Source organism: Argopecten irradians, chromosome 13 (assembly GCF_041381155.1).
Source record: "Argopecten irradians isolate NY chromosome 13, Ai_NY, whole genome shotgun sequence".
Taxonomy (NCBI): domain Eukaryota; kingdom Metazoa; phylum Mollusca; class Bivalvia; order Pectinida; family Pectinidae; genus Argopecten; species Argopecten irradians.
The window spans coordinates 956,548-979,214 of NC_091146.1; the positions used below are offsets into that span (position 1 = coordinate 956,548).

At 39.3% G+C, this 22,667-nt stretch overlaps 1 protein-coding gene across 1 annotated transcript in view; it reads left to right on the plus strand.

Annotated features, from left to right (window-relative positions):
• LOC138306573 (CD82 antigen-like) overlaps positions 1-9,442 on the plus strand; it is a 105,928-nt gene extending 96,486 nt beyond the window's left edge. The window contains exons 6-7 of the mRNA XM_069247013.1: positions 8,816-8,946; positions 9,137-9,442. Coding sequence (XP_069103114.1) covers positions 8,816-8,946; positions 9,137-9,229 — 224 coding nt within the window. The 3' untranslated portion in view covers positions 9,230-9,442. The remainder of the gene's footprint in view (positions 1-8,815; positions 8,947-9,136) is intronic.
• The last annotated feature ends 13,225 nt before the right edge of the window (positions 9,443-22,667 follow it).

Sequence of the window (22,667 nt, forward strand, 5' to 3'; positions counted from 1 at the left end):
TAACAAACACACAAAAAAATGACTGTTGTGGAGTGTATGGTTATGTGACTGTATTTACACTCACTGTCGGTGTTTTGTAGTGAACTGTGTGGTGTGTCTGGTTTGTAGGACCTGTATTTACCTTCTGCTTTGTGTTGTAGCGGAATGTTGTGGTGTGTCTCGGTGTTATGTAGTACCATGTAGTGATAATACCACTTATACTGTGTGTTGACTGAAACTGTGTCTGGTCTGGTTATGTAGACCTGTAGTTACACTTACTGGCCTGTGTGTTGTCTAGCTGAGATGTTTGTGGTGTGTCTTGGTTATGTAGACCTGTAGTTACATTTACTGTCCTGTGTGTTGTAGCTGAACTGTTGTGGTGTGTCTGGTTATGTAGACCTGTATTTACACTTTACTGTCCTGTGTGTTGTAGCTGAACTGTTGTGGTGTGTCTGGTTATGTAGACCTGTAGTTACATTTACTGTCTGTGTGTTGTAGCTGAACTGTTGTGGTGTGTCTGGTTATGTAGACCTGTAGTTACACTTACTGTCTGTGTGTTGTAGCTGAACTGTTGTGGTGTGTCTGGTTATGTAGACTGTAGTTACACCTTACAGTTTACTAGCTAACCTGTAACACTTCCTCACGGTATGTAATGTATGTGTACTATACGGGGACTGAATGACATACAGACGAGGACAACTCTAACTTCCTCACGGTATGTAATGTGTACTATACGGGGACTGAATGACATTCAGACTAGGACAACTCTAACTTTCCTCACGGTATTATTATGTACTATACGGGGACTGAATGACATTCAGACGAGGACAACTTCTAACTTCCTCACGGTATGTAATGTGTACTATACGGGGACTGAATGACATTCAGACGAGGACAACTCTAACTTCCTCACGGTATGTATTATGTACTATACGGGGACTGAATGACATTCAGACGAGGACAACTCTAACTTCCTCACGGTATGTAATATGTACTATACGGGGACTGAATGACATTCAGACTAGGACAACTCTAACTTCCTCACGGTATGTAATGTGTACTATACGGGGACTGAATGACATTCAGACGAGGACAACTCTAACTTCCTCACGGTATGTAATGTGTACTATACGGGGACTGAATGACATTCAGACGAGGACAACTCTAACTTCCTCACGGTATGTAATGTGTACTATACGGGGACTGAATGACATACAGACGAGGACAACTCTAACTTCCTCACGGTATGTAATGTGTACTATACGGGGACTGAATGACATTCAGACGAGGACAACTCTAACTTCCTCACGGTATGTAATATGTACTATACGGGGACTGAATGACATACAGACGAGGACAACTCTAACTTCCTCACGGTATGTAATTATGTACTATACGGGGACTGAATGACATACAGACGAGGACAACTCTAACTTCCTCACGGTATGTAATGTGTACTATACGGGGACTGAATGACATTCAGACGAGGACAACTCTAACTTCCTCACGGTATGTAATATGTACTATACGGGGACTGAATGACATTCAGACAGGACAACTCTAACTTCCTCACGGTATGTAATGTGTACTATACGGGGACTGAATGACATACAGACGAGGACAACTCTAACTTCCTCACGGTATGTAATGTGTACTATACGGGGACTGAATGACATACAGACGAGGACAACTCTAACTTCCTCACGGTATGTAATGTGTACTATACGGGGACTGAATGACATACAGACGAGGACAACTCTAACTTCCTCACGGTATGTAATGTGTACTATACGGGGACTGAATGACATTCAGACGAGGACAACTCTAACTTCCTCACGGTATGTATGTGTACTATACGGGGACTGAATGACATTACAGACGAGGACAACTCTAACTTCCTCACGGTATGTAATGTGTACTATACGGGGACTGAATGACATTCAGACGAGGACAACTCTAACTTCCTCACGGTATGTAATATGTACTATACGGGGACTGAATGACATTCAGACGAGGACAACTCTAACTTCCTCACGGTATGTAATGTGTACTATACGGGGACTGAATGACATTCAGACGAGGACAACTCTAACTTCCTCACGGTATGTAATGTGTACTATACGGGGACTGAATGACATTCAGACGAGGACAACTCTAACTTCCTCACGGTATGTATTGTGTACTATACGGGGACTGAATGACATTCAGACTAGGACAACTCTAACTTCCTCACGGTATGTAATATGTACTATACGGGGACTGAATGACATTCAGACGAGGACAACTCTAACTTCCTCACGGTATGTAATTATGTACTATACGGGGACTGAATGACATACAGACGAGGACAACTCTAACTTCCTCACGGTATGTAATGTGTACTATACGGGGACTGAATGACATTCAGACGAGGACAACTCTAACTTCCTCACGGTATGTAATGTGTACTATACGGGGACTGAATGACATTCAGACGAGGACAACTCTAACTTCCTCACGGTATGTAATATGTACTATACGGGGACTGAATGACATTCAGACGAGGACAACTCTAACTTCCTCACGGTATGTAATGTGTACTATACGGGGACTGAATGACATTCAGACGAGGACAACTCTAACTTCCTCACGGTATGTAATGTGTACTATACGGGGACTGAATGACATACAGACGAGGACAACTCTAACTTCCTCACGGTATGTAATGTGTACTATACGGGGACTGAATGACATTCAGACGAGGACAACTCTAACTTCCTCACTAACTTCCTCACGGTAACTTCCTCACGGTATGTATGTGTACTATACGGGGACTGAATGACATTCAGACGAGGACAACTCTAACTTCCTCACGGTATGTAATGTGTACTATACGGGGACTGAATGACATTCAGACGAGGACAACTCTAACTTCCTCACGGTATGTAATATGTACTATACGGGGACTGAATGACATTCAGACGAGGACAACTCTAACTTCCTCACGGTATGTAATGTGTACTATACGGGGACTGAATGACATTCAGACGAGGACAACTCTAACTTCCTCACGGTATGTATTATGTACTATACGGGGACTGAATGACATTCAGACGAGGACAACTCTAACTTCCTCACGGTATGTATTATGTACTATACGGGGACTGAATGACATTCAGACGAGGACAACTCTAACTTCCTCACGGTATGTAATGTGTACTATACGGGGACTGAATGACATTCAGACGAGGACAACTCTAACTTCCTCACGGTATGTAATATGTACTATACGGGGACTGAATGACATACAGACGAGGACAACTCTAACTTCCTCACGGTATGTAATGTGTACTATACGGGGACTGAATGACATTCAGACGAGGACAACTCTAACTTCCTCACGGTATGTAATGTGTACTATACGGGGACTGAATGACATTCAGACGAGGACAACTCTAACTTCCTCACGGTATGTATTATGTACTATACGGGGACTGAATGACATTCAGACGAGGACAACTCTAACTTCCTCACGGTATGTAATGTGTACTATACGGGGACTGAATGACATTCAGACGAGGACAACTCTAACTTCCTCACGGTATGTAATGTGTACTATACGGGGACTGAATGACATTCAGACGAGGACAACTCTAACTTCCTCACGGTATGTAATGTGTACTATACGGGGACTGAATGACATTCAGACGAGGACAACTCTAACTTCCTCACGGTAATGTATTGATGTACTATACGGGGACTGAATGACATTCAGACGAGGACAACTCTAACTTCCTCACGGTATGTAATGTGTACTATACGGGGACTGAATGACATACAGACGAGGACAACTCTAACTTCCTCACGGTATGTAATGTGTACTATACGGGGACTGAATGACATTCAGACGAGGACAACTCTAACTTCCTCACGGTATGTATTATGTACTATACGGGGACTGAATGACATTCAGACGAGGACAACTCTAACTTCCTCACGGTATGTAATGTGTACTATACGGGGACTGAATGACATTCAGACGAGGACAACTCTAACTTCCTCACGGTATGTATTATGTGTACTATACGGGGACTGAATGACATTCAGACGAGGACAACTCTAACTTCCTCACGGTATGTAATGTGTACTATACGGGGACTGAATGACATTCAGACGAGGACAACTCTAACTTCCTCACGGTATGTAATGTGTACTATACGGGGACTGAATGACATACAGACGAGGACAACTCTAACTTCCTCACGGTATGTAATGTGTACTATACGGGGACTGAATGACATTCAGACGAGGACAACTCTAACTTCCTCACGGTATGTAATGTGTACTATACGGGGACTGAATGACATACAGACGAGGACAACTCTAACTTCCTCACGGTATGTAATGTGTACTATACGGGGACTGAATGACATACAGACGAGGACAACTCTAACTTCCTCACGGTATGTAATGTGTACTATACGGGGACTGAATGACATTCAGACGAGGACAACTCTAACTTCCTCACGGTATGTAATGTGTACTATACGGGGACTGAATGACATTCAGACGAGGACAACTCTAACTTCCTCACGGTATGTAATGTGTACTATACGGGGACTGAATGACATTCAGACGAGGACAACTCTAACTTCCTCACGGTATGTAATGTGTACTATACGGGGACTGAATGACATACAGACGAGGACAACTCTAACTTCCTCACGGTATGTAATGTGTACTATACGGGGACTGAATGACATACAGACGAGGACAACTCTAACTTCCTCACGGTATGTAATGTGTACTATACGGGGACTGAATGACATTCAGACGAGGACAACTCTAACTTCCTCACGGTATGTAATGTGTACTATACGGGGACTGAATGACATACAGACGAGGACAACTCTAACTTCCTCACGGTATGTAATGTGTACTATACGGGGACTGAATGACATACAGACGAGGACAACTCTAACTTCCTCACGGTATGTAATGTGTACTATACGGGGACTGAATGACATACAGACGAGGACAACTCTAACTTCCTCACGGTATGTAATGTGTACTATACGGGGACTGAATGACATACAGACGAGGACAACTCTAACTTCCTCACGGTATGTAATGTGTACTATACGGGGACTGAATGACATTCAGACGAGGACAACTCTAACTTCCTCACGGTATGTAATGTGTACTATACGGGGACTGAATGACATTCAGACGAGGACAACTCTAACTTCCTCACGGTATGTAATGTGTACTATACGGGGACTGAATGACATACAGACGAGGACAACTCTAACTTCCTCACGGTATGTAATGTGTACTATACGGGGACTGAATGACATTCAGACGAGGACAACTCTAACTTCCTCACGGTATGTATTATGTACTATACGGGGACTGATGACTCAGAAGGACACTCTAACTTCCCACGGTATGTAATGTACTATACGGGACTGAATGACATTCAGACGAGGACAACTCTAACTTCCTCACGGTATGTAATGTGTACTATACGGGGACTGAATGACATTCAGACGAGGACAACTCTAACTTCCTCACGGTATGTAATGTGTACTATACGGGGACTGAATGACATACAGACGAGGACAACTCTAACTTCCTCACGGTATGTATTATGTACTATACGGGGACTGAATGACATACAGACGAGGACAACTCTAACTTCCTCACGGTATGTAATGTGTACTATATACGGGGACTGAATGACATACAGACGAGGACAACTCTAACTTCCTCACGGTATGTAAATGTGTACTATACGGGGACTGAATGACATACAGACGAGGACAACTCTAACTTCCTCACGGTATGTATTATGTACTATACGGGGACTGAATGACATACAGACGAGGACAACTCTAACTTCCTCACGGTATGTAATGTGTACTATACGGGGACTGAATGACATACAGACGAGGACAACTCTAACTTCCTCACGGTATGTAATGTGTACTATACGGGGACTGAATGACATTCAGACGAGGACAACTCTAACTTCCTCACGGTATGTAATGTGTACTATACGGGGACTGAATGACATTCAGACGAGGACAACTCTAACTTCCTCACGGTATGTAATGTGTACTATACGGGGACTGAATGACATTCAGACGAGGACAACTCTAACTTCCTCACGGTATGTAATGTGTACTATACGGGGACTGAATGACATACAGACGAGGACAACTCTAACTTCCTCACGGTATGTAATGTGTACTATACGGGGACTGAATGACATTCAGACGAGGACAACTCTAACTTCCTCACGGTATGTAATGTGTACTATACGGGGACTGAATGACATTCAGACGAGGACAACTCTAACTTCCTCACGGTATGTAATGTGTACTATACGGGGACTGAATGACATACAGACTAGGACAACTCTAACTTCCTCACGGTATGTAATGTGTACTATACGGGGACTGAATGACATTCAGACGAGGACAACTCTAACTTCCTCACGGTATGTAATGTGTACTATACGGGGACTGAATGACATACAGACGAGGACAACTCTAACTTCCTCACGGTATGTATTATGTACTATACGGGGACTGAATGACATTCAGACGAGGACAACTCTAACTTCCTCACGGTATGTATTATGTACTATACGGGGACTGAATGACATTCAGACGAGGACAACTCTAACTTCCTCACGGTATGTATTATGTACTATACGGGGACTGAATGACATTCAGACGAGGACAACTCTAACTTCCTCACGGTATGTAATTATGTACTATACGGGGACTGAATGACATTCAGACGAGGACAACTCTAACTTCCTCACGGTATGTAATGTGTACTATACGGGGACTGAATGACATACAGACGAGGACAACTCTAACTTCCTCACGGTATGTAATGTGTACTATACGGGGACTGAATGACATTCAGACGAGGACAACTCTAACTTCCTCACGGTATGTAATGTGTACTATACGGGGACTGAATGACATACAGACGAGGACAACTCTAACTTCCTCACGGTATGTATTATGTACTATACGGGGACTGAATGACATTCAGACTAGGACAACTCTAACTTCCTCACGGTATGTAATGTGTACTATACGGGGACTGAATGACATTCAGACGAGGACAACTCTAACTTCCTCACGGTATGTAATGTGTACTATACGGGGACTGAATGACATACAGACGAGGACAACTCTAACTTCCTCACGGTATGTAATGTGTACTATACGGGGACTGAATGACATACAGACGAGGACAACTCTAACTTCCTCACGGTATGTAATGTGTACTATACGGGGACTGAATGACATTCAGACAAGGACAACTCTAACTTCCTCACGGTATGTAATGTGTACTATACGGGGACTGAATGACATACAGACGAGGACAACTCTAACTTCCTCACGGTATGTAATGTGTACTATACGGGGACTGAATGACATTCAGACGAGGACAACTCTAACTTCCTCACGGTATGTAATGTGTACTATACGGGGACTGAATGACATTCAGACGAGGACAACTCTAACTTCCTCACGGTATGTAATGTGTACTATACGGGGACTGAATGACATTCAGACGAGGACAACTCTAACTTCCTCACGGTATGTAATGTGTACTATACGGGGACTGAATGACATTCAGACGAGGACAACTCTAACTTCCTCACGGTATGTAATGTGTACTATACGGGGACTGATGACATACAGACGAGGACAACTCTAACTTCCTCACGGTATGTAATTAGTACTATACGGGGACTGAATGACATACAGACGAGGACAACTCTAACTTCCTCACGGTATGTAATGTGTACTATACGGGGACTGAATGACATTCAGACGAGGACAACTCTAACTTCCTCACGGTATGTAATGTGTACTATACGGGGACTGAATGACATTCAGACGAGGACAACTCTAACTTCCTCACGGTATGTAATGTGTACTATACGGGGACTGAATGACATTCAGACGAGGACAACTCTAACTTCCTCACGGTATGTAATGTGTACTATACGGGGACTGAATGACATACAGACGAGGACAACTCTAACTTCCTCACGGTATGTAATGTGTACTATACGGGGACTGAATGACATTCAGACGAGGACAACTCTAACTTCCTCACGGTATGTAATGTGTACTATACGGGGACTGAATGACATACAGACGAGGACAACTCTAACTTCCTCACGGTATGTAATATGTACTATACGGGGACTGAATGACATTCAGACGAGGACAACTCTAACTTCCTCACGGTATGTAATGTGTACTATACGGGGACTGAATGACATACAGACGAGGACAACTCTAACTTCCTCACGGTATGTAATGTGTACTATACGGGGACTGAATGACATACAGACATGAGGACAACTCTAACTTCCTCACGGTATGTAATGTGTACTATACGGGGACTCGGAAATGACATACAGACGAGGACAACTCTAACTTCCTCACGGTATGTATTATGTACTATACGGGGACTGAATGACATTCAGACGAGGACAACTCTAACTTCCTCACGGTATGTAATGTGTACTATACGGGGACTGAATGACATTCAGACGAGGACAACTCTAACTTCCTCACGGTATGTAATGTGTACTATACGGGGACTGAATGACATTCAGACGAGGACAACTCTAACTTCCTCACGGTATGTATTATGTACTATACGGGGACTGAATGACATTCAGACGAGGACAACTCTAACTTCCTCACGGTATGTATTATGTACTATACGGGGACTGAATGACATACAGACGAGGACAACTCTAACTTCCTCACGGTATGTAATGTGTACTATACGGGGACTGAATGACATTCAGACGAGGACAACTCTAACTTCCTCACGGTATGTACTATGTACTATACGGGGACTGATGACGAGCTCAGTAAAAAGTTAAAGAATTATTCTGCTACACTGTTCGTCCTTGGCGGTATCTACACACTAGTTATGGTAAGACTCTCAAAGACAACGGACAAATAGGAGATATGCTATTCTTATGGTTAAAATTAATATATATACATATATATGGTGTTATGCAACAACTGTATAGTTGTTCAATTCGACTTTTTGAATGTGTAACAAAAAGTTACTCTTTACCTGTCGATACTTACATAAACACGTTCATTGATTTATGTTACAGTTATGCTGCGCATGCTCATCTATACTCCTGTTTATAATCATGGGTCGGCAGACTCATGAAGAAATAGACCCAGGTGGGTGTACGGAGACTTAGACCTTCGGAAAAGCTCGGTAAACTCCGCCAGGCACTGAAAAATAATCCGATGGTTGCCGATTATTGCCGAGGATATATATATATATATATGCAAATAATTATGTGTAATATAAATATTTTTGTTATTTTAATACTCTCTGAATACATATATCATATTTATTTGTGATTATGATAAAGTATATGCATTATACAAATGTACAAGATCAGCTTTTATGTGGGGACCACTCATGTGTGTATGTGGTTCTCGCCATAGGACATCTGGGACACTCATGTGTGTGTGTGGTTTCTCTGATATGGGACCAATCATGTGTATGTGGTTCTCTGACATGTGTATGTGGAACCAACTCATGTGTTTGGTCTGTGATTCTCCTTGACGTGATGGGGACCACTCATGTGTGTATGTGGTGGTTCTCGTGGGACATGTGACACTCATGTGTATGTGTCCTTTCTCTATATGGGTTCTCTGAACACTTATGTGTATGTGGTTCTCGGACATGGGACACTCATGTGTATGTGGTTCTCTGACGTGGGCCCAACCATGTATATGTGGTTCTCTGCCATAGGACCACTCATGTGTATGTGGTTCTCTGACATAGGACCACTCATGTGTATGTGGTTCTCTGACATAGGACCACTCATGTGTATGTGGTTCTCTGACATGGGACCACCCATGTGTATGTGGTTCTCTGACATGGGACCAACCATGTGTATGTGGTTCCATTGACATGGGACCATTCACTCATGTATATGTGGTTCTCTGACATGGGACCACCCATGTGTATGTGGTTCTCTGACATGGGACCACCCATGTGTATGTGGTTCTCTGACATGGGACCAACCATGTGTATGTGGTTCCTCTGACATGGGACCACTCATGACCACTATGTATGTGGTTCTCTGACATGGGACCACCACCCATGTGTATGTGTGGTTCTCTGACATGGGCACCAAACCATGGTAAATGTGTATCCATTGACATGGACCAACCTCATGTATATGTGGTTCTCTGACTGACATGGGACCAACCATGTGTATGTGGTTCTCTGACATGGGACCACCCATGTATATGTGGTTCTCTGACATGGGACCACCCATGTGTATGTGGTTCTCTGACATGGGACCACCCATGTGTATGTGGTTCTCTGACATGGGACCAACCATGTGTATGTGGTTCTCTGACATGGGACCACCCATGTGTATGTGGTTCTGACATGACATGGTATGGGACCAACTCATGTGTATGTGGTTCTCTGACATAGGACCACTCATGTGTATGTGGTTCATCTGACATGGGACCACCCATGTGTATGTGGTTCTCTGACATGGGACCACCCATGTGTATGTGGTTCTCTGACATGGGACCACCCATGTGTATGTGATTCCTTGACGTGGGACCACCCATGTGTATGTGATTCCTTGACGTGGGACCACCCATGTGTATGTGGTTCCTTGACGTGGGACCACTCATGTGTATGTGGTTCTCTGACATGGGACCAACCATGTGTATGTGGTTCTCTGACATGGGACCAACCATGTGTATGTGGTTCCTTGACATGGGACCACCCATGTGTATGTGGTTCTCTGACATGGGACCACCCATGTGTATGTGGTTCTCTGACATGGGACCAACCATGTGTATTTGTGATTCATGGTGGACGACGTGGGACCACCATGTGTATGTGGTTCCTTGACGTGGTGTTGGGACCACCCCATGTGTATGTGGTTCTCTGGACATGGGACCACCAACCATGTGTATGTGGTTCTTCTGACATGGGACATGGACCGACCCATGTGTATGTGGTTCTCTGACATGGGACCACCCATGTGTATGTGGTTCTCTGACATGGGACCACCCATGTGTATGTGGTTCTCTGACATGGGACCAACCATGTGTATGTGATTCCTTGACGTGGGACCACTTATGTGTATGTGGTTCTCTGACATGGGACCACCCATATGTATGTGGTTCTCTGACTTTACATAATGTGCTCAAAAAAGGAAAAAAACAATCGAACCTTGGATGGACGTTATAAATCGCACTTTGGACACTAAAATCAGTAGCTTCTTTCGGAAGCTTTTTAATTAATTTTGAAATAAGGGGTATACCACTGAACAGAAGACGAGAGTTTCTCGTATTTTAACCTCCAATGTCATTATCTACAATAAATGCCAAAAATAATATTTTCGCGTAACTTATTTGTATAAATGATACTTTTGCACTGGAAAAGATTTTAGTCACAGAAAATATGACGTCACCATTGCTTTCTCTTTGATATTCTTATATTTCTCTTCACGTGCGAACGATGTTGAACTTTGACCTGTTATAGTGACCTTATGAACCCTTATGCACTCTCTTTATAATTGTGATACTCAAACTTATATTGTGATATATGTTTTATATGTTCGTTGTGACGTCATTTACACTACGTATATTAATCAACACAGTCATATGAGGTGGTCATCAGCGGAAGCGGAAATACAAACTAAATTACAATAAACCGGAAGTAGTTTACCTTTATACTTCCTCGTGACATAGAAAATTTGTCCACAACATTTTCAGCGATATCGACTTTTAGCAAGGAGCTGATAGAAACAAAAAAATACATTATTATGTTTCTAATTAATTCTGATTTGGAGAAAAGAGAATGAATCATCGTGGAAATATCCTCTGTGATAAGATGCTCGCTAAAACTTGATTTATAAGTCTCTGTGGTAATTATAAGATGCTCGCTAAAACTTGATTTATAAGTCTGTGGTAATTATAAGATGCTCGCTAAAACTTGATTTATAAGTCTGTGGTAATTATAAGATGCTCGCTAAAACTTGATTTATAAGTCTCTGTGGTAATTATAAGATGCTCGCTAAAACTTGATTTATAAGTCTGTGGTAATTATAAGATGCTCGCTAAAACTTAATTTATAAGTCTGTGGTAATTATAAGATGCTCGCTAAAACTTGATTTATAAGTCTCTGTGGTAATTATAAGATGCTCACTAAAACTTGATTTATAAGTCTGTGGTAATTATAAGATGCTCGCTAAAACTTGATTTATAAGTCTGTGGTAATTATAAGATGCTCGCTAAAACTTGATTTATTAAGTCTGTGGTAAGAAGCCTCAGCTAAACTTGATTTATAAGTCTCTTTGGTAATTATAAAGAATGCTCACTAGCGTAAAACTTGATTTTTTATAAGTCTGTGGTAATTATAAGATGCTCGCTAAAACTTGATTTTATAAGTCTCTGTGGTGTAATTTTATAAGATGCTCGCTAAAACTTGATTTATAAGTCTCTGTGGTAATTATAAAGATGCTCGCTAAAACTTGATTTATAAGTCTCTGTGGTAATTATTAAGATGCTCGCTAAAACTTGATTTATAAGTCTGTCTCTGTGGTAATTTATATTATGATGCTCGCTAAAACTTGATTTATAAGTCTCTGTGGTAATTATAAGATGCTCGCTAAAACTTTGATTTATAAGTCGGGGGGGTTGTATGCGACTGAGGTAATTATAAGATGCTCGCTCAAAAAACTTGATTTATAAGTCTCTGTGGTAATTATAAAGATGCTCGCTAAAACTTGATTTATAAGTCTGCTCGCTGAGAATAACGGGGGTTTTGATTTATAATATGGGAGGTGGTGTGGTAATTATAAGATGCTCACTGAGGACAGAGGTTAAACTTGATTTAAATAAGTCTCTGTGGTAATTATAAGATGCTCGCTAAAACTTGATTTATAAGTCTGTGGTAATTATAAGATGCTCGCTAAAACTTGATTTATAAGTCTCTGTGGTAATTATAAGATGCTCGCTAAAACTTGATTTATAAGTCTCTGTGGTAATTATAAGATGCTCACTAAAACTTGATTTATAAGTCTCTGTGGTAATTATAAGATGCTCGCTAAAAACTTGATTTTATTTAAGTCTGTGAGGTAAATCATATAAAGATGCTCATCTCCTTAAAATTATATTTGGCTAAAACTTAAATATTAAAATAAAACTGTTTAATTATAATATGTCTCTGTTTTCGGTAATTATAAGATGCTCGCTAAAACTTGATTTATAAATGTCCCTGTGGGTAATTATAAGGATGTAGCTAAAATTAGATTAATAAATATTATCAATGCTCGCTAAAACTTGATTTATAAGTCTCTGTGGTAATTATAAGATGCTCGCTAAAACTTGATTTATAAGTCTCTGTGGTAATTATAAGATGCTCGCTAAAACTTGATTTATAAGTCTCTGTGGTAATTATACTTGAAATATGCTCGCTAAGATGCTCACTAAAACTTGATTTATAAGTCTCTGTGGTAAATATAAGATGCTCACTAAAACTTGATTTATAAGTCTCTGTGGTAATTATAAGATGCTCGCTAAAACTTGATTTATAAGTCTCTGTGGTAATTATAAGATGCTCGCTAAAACTTGATTTATAAGTCTCTGTGGTAATTATAAGATGCTCGCTAAAACTTAATTTATAAGTCTCTGTGGTAAATATAAACTTGATTTATAAGTCTCTGTGGTAATTATAAGATGCTCGCTAAAACTTGATTTATAAGTCTCTGTGGTAAATATAAGATGCTCGCTAAAACTTAATTTATAAGTCTCTATGGTAATGGCTGCTTTGCTTGATGCATATTAATGTACATTAATAATGCAGAAACTTTTTGAAAATAACAATAATTATTAATTTTGTCGTTATAACGTTGGATTAATGGTGAATGTTGATCTGCTATATACACGACTGAATGACGTAACAATACGCTATAGGCTGGATGTTAACCACACCACGTGATATAACAACTGGTGTTTTATCCACGTGATATAACAACTGGTGTTTTATAAACAATGCTCCTGTTGGAGACATATAGTGGTTCGCCAATCAGAACACGAACTCTATATGTTAGTGTTTAGTTTTTGTTCGCTGTGTTTTCAAACACCTTTGTCCACTTATTATACCCAGCTCAAACTGCTCAACAAGACTTTCAATGCATGTGTTAAAGTTTGTTTGGTATTCATGTAATCACTGTTGTCTGTGGTCAACTATGTAATCAGAACAAGCAATTAAGTTAGTAACTTTTAATGTAGTTATAAAAAGTTGTAGTGTAATCAGAACTAGCTATGAAGTTAGCAACTTTTAATGTAGTTATAAAAAGTTGTAGTGTAATCAGAACTAGCTATGAAGTTAGTAACTTTTAATGTAGTTATAAAAAGTTGAATATACCGGTAGTTACTTACTTACAATTTGGTTATAAAAACTTATAATGTAGTTAGTTACGTACAATGTTGTCGGAAACAAACTTATATACCGGTAGTTACTTACTTACAATTTGGTTATAAAAACTTATAATGTAGTTAGTTACGTACAATGTTGTCGGAAACAAACTTATAATGTAGTTAGTTACTTACAATGTGGTTAGAAAAACTTACAATGTAGTTAGTTACTTACAATGTTGTTAGAAAAAAACTTACAATGTAGAGAGTTACTTACAATGTAGTTATAGAAACTTACAATGTAGTTAGTTACTTACAATGTGGTTAGAAAAACTTACAATGTAGTTAGTTACTTACAATGTTGTTAGCAAATACTTACAATGTAGTTAGTTACTTACAATGTGGTTAGAAAAACTTACAATGTGGTTATTTACTTACAATGTAGTTATAAAAATCTTACAATGTATTTTGTTACTTACAATGTAGTTTTAGTGATTGATAGTGTAATATTTTGTACATAATATTAGGATTGGTTTTGTGCTACATTCATTGCTTCCGTACTTTGAGGATACATGGCAACATTTCTTTATAATTCCACGTGCATTTTTTTCACGTGAGATTCTGGTTAATTTCTCGTGAAAGCCCTTTCACATGAATTTCACGTGAACATTTTTATGTGAATTTCACGTGAAATTCATGTGAAAAAATATTGCCTGTGTACTGTATTTGTGGTTATTTGTATGAACTATGGGATTTCTTATATTTGATTTCGCTTCATTGCAAATTCCAGAAAATAATTCATTACACACAAAGGACGGTTATTATATCTGTGAACATTTGACATCAAAGAAAAGGAAAACATTTGATAATTTCTCACACGTTGTTACCTTTTATTTTAAATGAATGTAAAACAATAGTAGTTATACGGGAGATTTAAAAAGGTCTTATAAAACAAACAAACAATCACAACATTTCTATTTTATGACTCTCTTTGTTTCCATGACTACGCCTGTAGTGGTGATAGACTGTAATTAACATCTCTTTGTTTCCATGACTACGCCTGTAGTGGTGATAGACTGTAATTAACATCTCTTTGTTTCCATGACTACGCCTGTAGTGGTGATAGACTGTAATTAACATCTCTTTGTTTCCATGACTACGCCTGTAGTGGTGATAGACTGTAATTAACATCTCTTTGTTTCCATGACTACGCCTGTAGTGGTGATAGACTGTAATTAACATCTCTTTGTTTCCATGACTACGCCTGTAGTGGTGATAGACTGTAATTAACATCTCTTTGTTTCCATGACTACGCCTGTAGTGGTGATAGACTGTAATTAACATCTCTTTGTTTCCATGACTACGCCTGTAGTGGTGATAGACTGTAATTAACATCTCTTTGTTTCCATGACTACGCCTGTAGTGGTGATAGACTGTAATTAACATCTCTTTGTTTCCATGACTACGCCTGTAGTGGTGATAGACTGTAATTAACATCTCTTTGTTTCCATGACTACGCCTGTAGTGGTGATAGACTGTAATTAACATCTCTTTGTTTCCATGACTACGCCTGTAGTGGTGATAGACTGTAATTAACATCTCTTTGTTTCCATGACTACGCCTGTAGTGGTGATAGACTGTAATTAACATCTCTTTGTTTCCATGACTACGCCTGTAGTGGTGATAGACTGTAATTAACATCTCTTTGTTTCCATGACTACGCCTGTAGTGGTGATAGACTGTAATTAACATCTCTTTGTTTCCATGACTACGCCTGTAGTGGTGATAGACTGTAATTAACATCTCTTTGTTTCCATGACTACGCCTGTAGTGGTGATAGACTGTAATTAACATCTCTTTGTTTCCATGACTACGCCTGTAGTCGTGATAGACTGTAATTAACATCTCTTTGTTTCCATGACTACGCCTGTAGTCGTGATAGACTGTAATTAACATCTCTTTGTTTCCATGACTACGCCTGTAGTGTGATAGACTGTAATTAACATCTCTTTGTTTCCATGACTACGCCTGTAGTCGTGATAGACTGTAATTAACATCTCTTTGTTTCCATGACTACGCCTGTAGTGGTGATAGACTGTAATTAACATCTCTTTGTTTCCATGACTACGCCTGTAGTCGTGATAGACTGTAATTAACATCTCTTTGTTTCCATGACTACGCCTGTAGTGGTGATAGACTGTAATTAACATCTCTTTGTTTCCATGCTACGCCTGTAGTGTGATAGACTGTAATTAACATCTCCATGACTACGCCTGTAGTGGTGATAGACTGTAATTAACATCTCTTTGTTTCCATGACTACGCCTGTAGTGGTGATAGACTGTAATTAACATCTCTTTGTTTCCATGACTACGCCTGTAGTGGTGATAGACTGTAATTAACATCTCTTTGTTTCCATGACTACGCCTGTAGTGGTGATAGACTGTAATTAACATCTCTTTGTTTCCATGACTACGCCTGTAGTGGTGATAGACTGTAATTAACATCTCTTTGTTTCCATGACTACGCCTGTAGTGGTGATAGACTGTAATTAACATCTCTTTGTTTCCATGACTACGCCTGTAGTGGTGATAGACTGTAATTAACATCTCTTTGTTTCCATGACTACGCCTGTAGTGGTGATAGACTGTAATTAACATCTCTTTGTTTCCATGACTACGCCTGTAGTCGTGATAGACAGTATCAGTGTATTAGCAATACGTTCGACTCTCAGGAAAGCTGCACAGTAAAGTTATGATGATCTATTTTTATGTTCTGTATTTGATCATGTCCATATTGTAAATCTGTTCATATTCCTTGGTTCTGTTAAATGCTTCAATTTATATATAATTTTTAACAAATTATATATGTCACTGCGGTATGACGTCATAATCAAAATAGATTCTCATTATTCTAGCCTACTGGACATCAAAATGATAGTGGATGCGTATGTAATGATAGCTGTAACACTGATGCATGCAATGTTGTCGACATCGAGGCTCGATCTTCGAGTTTCATTTCCTAGTGGCATCCTATACTTTTGGTCATTGTGACGCGGTGGCTTCACACGGACATGGAAAACTATCATTATGACGTTCGAACAAAATATCATTACGTGGGAACGAAATGTTTTTAAGATAATTATCACATACTCCGTCTTTGCATTTTACAGAGTTCGCTCCCTTGGGGTAGGTATCCATTGTGACGTCATTATATATTTTGTGAGCGAAATTCACGTCGTTTTACGTTCTTCGTCACGCTCACAAACACACGACGTCACAAGCAATACCTATCCACAAATACAGAATAGATGACATGACAGTAATCAAGTCACTGTACATGTAGTATATAACTTTCTAATTACAGTTATAGATAAAAATTTTAGATACACATTTTGTATATTAATCCGCACGTGCGCTAGCCTATGTTGCTTTGGTAACAAATTTTGTCTCACTATATTAACTTCATCTTAGAATATCAAACTTGTGTTGTGTCGTGAAACGTGTGTTTGATAATTGTATTATTATGCATAAAAGAAACTCAAAACCATGAGAGGGTGGTGAAAGGTGCTTAATTAATCTGGGTTTTTTCTCTCGATGTATATGCTGGTACTACATGTACCTACGCTTTAATTCCACCGTCGGCAACTTTTCAAGCATTCCTTTATTCTGCAACCAATTCTCATTCGGTCCTTAATTGATCAGATTGCAAACAAATGAATCTTCAATTTTATCACACTTGTTTGAAATCTGTGATAATACAATGTGAAATATGGGGCCATGATTTGTAAATATATTTTCTATTTATTTCGATTTAGGACTTTCAATATAATCACTATGGTGATCATACAATTTAAGCCAAAATATTAAAAATGATAAATAAAATAAACAAAATAAACATGAATGAAACTTATCTTCAATAAAGTGTATACTTGAGCTATTGGCAGTAATTCCAACCTACCGTATACAAAATGATCACGTGACCTGTGTAAGTCATTAAGCTTCAGTATATTGTACAGGCAGAACAGCTGTAACATGTCTTTATGATCACGTGACCTGTGTAAGTCATTAAGCTTCAGTATATTGTACAGGCAGAACAGCTGTAACATGTCTTTATGATCACGTGACCTGTGTAAGTCATTAAGCTCCAGTATATTGTACAGGCAGAACAGCTGTAACATGTCTTTATGATCACGTGACCTGTGTAAGTCATTAACCTCCAGTATATTGTACAGGCAGAACAGCTGCTGTAACATGTCTTTATGATCACGTGACCTGTGTAAGTCGTTAACCTCCAGTATATTGTACAGGCAGAACAGCTGTAACATGTCTTTATGATCACGTGACCTGTGTAAGTCGTTAAGCTTCAGTATATTGTACAGGCAGAACAGCTGTAACATGTCTTTATGATCACGTGACCTGTGTAAGTCATTAAGCTCCAGTATCATTAAGCTCCAGTATATTGTACAGGCAGAACAGCTGTAACATGTCTTTATGATCACGTGACCTGTGTAAGTCATTAAGCTCCAGTATATTGTACAGGCAGAACAGCTGTAACATGTCTTTATGATCACGTGACCTGTGTAAGTCATTAAGCTCCAGTATATTGTACAGGCAGAACAGCTGTAACATGTCTTTATGATCACGTGACCTGTGTAAGTCGTTAAGCTTCAGTATATTGTACAGGCAGAACAGCTGTAACATGTCTTTATGATCACGTGACCTGTGTAAGTCATTAAGCTCCAGTATATTGTACAGGCAGAACAGCTGTAACATGTCTTTATGATCACGTGACCTGTGTAAGTCATTAAGCTCCCGTATATTGTACAGGCAGAACAGCTGTTACATGTCTTTATGATCACGTGACCTGTGTAAGTCATTAAGCTCCAGTATATTGTACAGGCAGAACAGCTGTTACATGTCTTTATGATCACGTGACCTGTGTAAGTCATTAAGCTTCAGTATATTGTACAGGCAGAACAGCTGTAACATGTCTTTATGATCACGTGACCTGTGTAAGTCATTAAGCTCCAGTATATTGTACAGGCAGAACAGCTGTAACATGTCTTTATGATCACGTGACCTGTGTAAGTCATTAAGCTCCAGTATATTGTACAGGCAGAACAGCTGTAACATGTCTTTATGATCACGTGACCTGTGTAAGTCATTAAGCTCCAGTATATTGTACAGGCAGAACAGCTGTAACATGTCTTTATGATCACGTGACCTGTGTAAGTCATTAAGCTCCAGTATATTGTACAGGCAGAACAGCTGTAACATGTCTTTATGATCACGTGACCTGTGTAAGTCATTAAGCTCCAGTATATTGTACAGGCAGAACAGCTGTAACATGTCTTTATGATCACGTGACCTGTGTAAGTCATTCAGCTCCAGTATATTGTACAGGCAGAAAAGCTGTAACATGTCTTTATGATCACGTGACCTGTGTAAGTCATTCAGCTCCAGTATATTGTACAGGCAGAACAGCTGTAACATGTCTTTATGATCACGTGACCTGTGTAAGTCATTAAGCTCCAGTATATTGTACAGGCAGAACAGCTGTAACATGTCTTTATGATCACGTGACCTGTGTAAGTCATTAAGCTACAGTATATTGTACAGGCAGAACAGCTGTAACATGTCTTTATGATCACGTGACCTGTGTAAGTCATTAAGCGCCAGTATATTGTACAGGCAGAACAGCTGTAACATGTCTTTATGATCACGTGACCTGTGTAAGTCATTAAGCTCCAGTATATTGTACAGGCAGAACAGCTGTAACATGTCTTTATGATCACGTGACCTGTGTAAGTCATTAAGCTCCAGTATATTGTACAGGCAGAACAGCTGTAACATGTCTTTATGATCACGTGACCTGTGTAAGTCATTAAGCTCCAGTATATTGTACAGGCAGAACAGCTGTAACATGTCTTTATGATCACGTGACCTGTGTAAGTCATTAAGCTCCAGTATATTGTACAGGCAGAACAGCTGTAACATGTCTTTATGATCACGTGACCTGTGTAAGTCATTAAGCTCCAGTATATTGTACAGGCAGAACAGCTGTAACATGTCTTTATGATCACGTGACCTGTGTAAGTCATTAAGCTCCAGTATATTGTACAGGCAGAACAGCTGTAACATGTCTTTATCTGACACTTTAATACTAATATGTGTATTTTATAATATTCATGTTTCTGTATACCACTAACAATTTTAATACTACTTTTTTCTGAAATAAAACGAAAGAAAAGTTTTTTTTTATTTGTTTTATTTGTGGTTATATATAGTATTGATCTCTAGGATTGGGTGGTACAGTACTTCCTTCAGGATACAATCAGGGTGAGATACACCTTACAAGTTACAGGATACAATCAGGGTGAGATACACCTTACAAGTTACAGGATACAATCAGGGTGAGATACACCTTACAAGTTACAGGATACAATCAGGGTGAGATACACCTTACAAGTTACAGGATACAATCAGGGTGAGATACACCTTACAAGTTACAGGATACAATTAGGGTGAGATACACCTTACAAGTTACAGGATACAATCAGGGTGAGATACACCTTACAAGTTACAGGATACAATCAGGGTGAGATACACCTTACAAGTTACAGGATACAATTAGGGTGAGATACACCTTACAAGTTACAGGATACAATCAGGGTGAGATACACCTTACAAGTTACTTTACAATGAGGTGATATAGAGAGGTATATTTACATGTATATAGAGTGACTTATCATGTTTATCAAACTCGAGTTAGTAAATTTTCAAATTTTGAAAAAAAAACTTACGAGAGTAGTATATATACAGTACCAATACGAGGGCTTCAAGATTTATAGAGATGGACCATTAATTAGTCACACCATCCAGTGATTGCGACATGATATTTTGACATGACAATGGACAGATCACCAGCTGTCAATCAAACTGACCAGGTACCGCACATTACCGCGCATAAATGATGTATTTATATAAAAATTTATTTTGTTACGACATTGAATATGAGGTGTGGCTACATACAGTTTAGCGATCATAAATCACCGGAGGGTGGGACTAATCCACAGTAAAGTACAGGCGTACTCCTGTATGCCGTTGAAAATTGAGCATGCCGTTGAAAATTGAGCATGCCGTTGAAAATCATGCCGTTGAAAATTGAGCATGCCGTTGTAAATTAACAGCTTTGACGGTCAATTCTCAACGGCAAGTCTGTTGAAGAATGACCGTTGAAAAATGACCGTGGCAAATTCTAAACAGATAGTTTGTTGAAAAATGACCGTAATATTTTATTATCAGGAGTTAAAGACAATAGGAATCGGGCAACAGGCAACATGCCTATACACGCCTTCTCCCTAAACACTTCACACAAATCAAAAGAGAATGATTAACCCGTGTACCATAGATCATAGAGAAATATCAAACTAAGTATAAGGCCTTGGTCCGATGACTCTTTCCCCATTTCTGCACTTACTTGCTTCATAATATCGTAACAAAAACAATAAAAATGTACGAAAATGAATCTTAGCGTTTGAAAATTATGACCTTGAATTTTGACATTCATTTTTTCCAAAGTTAGATCAATACATCGAGTCGACTTGAGCGAGTCATTGGGTTTGCGTTGTCGAGATCTAGATTGTAGCATTGGGTTACGTATACGTACATGTATAGTCCGCTAAACCTGCCTATATTATTAGGCTTTTTTAATTTATTTTTTTATTTTTTTGCCTAATATATAGTCAGCTCGCGGTACCTCTTAAAAATGTGAAATCGTAGGCCAGATTTGGCCTACGCTACGTCAGCGGCATATTTCTAATATATCGTCCATGCAATGCTGGGAAAACGGCGGCCATTCCAAATGTGTGAAATAGAAGGGTCTCGGAAGTATTTCATTGTACACAGTTGTTTAATTTCATAAATGGGATGTAACATGGGGGCAAAGGATCCTAATATAAAGGTATGTGTACGTTTTCCCGGCATTGCATGGACGATATACTAGAAATATGCCGCTGACGTAGTGTAGGCCAAATCTGGCCTACGATTTCACATTTTTAAGAGGTACCGCGAGCTGACTATATATTAGGCAAAAAAAAAAAAAAAAAAAAAAATAATATAGGCAGATTTAGCGGACTAGTACATGTAATGATAAACGAGTTCCTATGGGGTCACTTTTCCTTACGCCATGAAAAAAACCACGATTAGAAATCTAGAGTTACTTCCCCTGG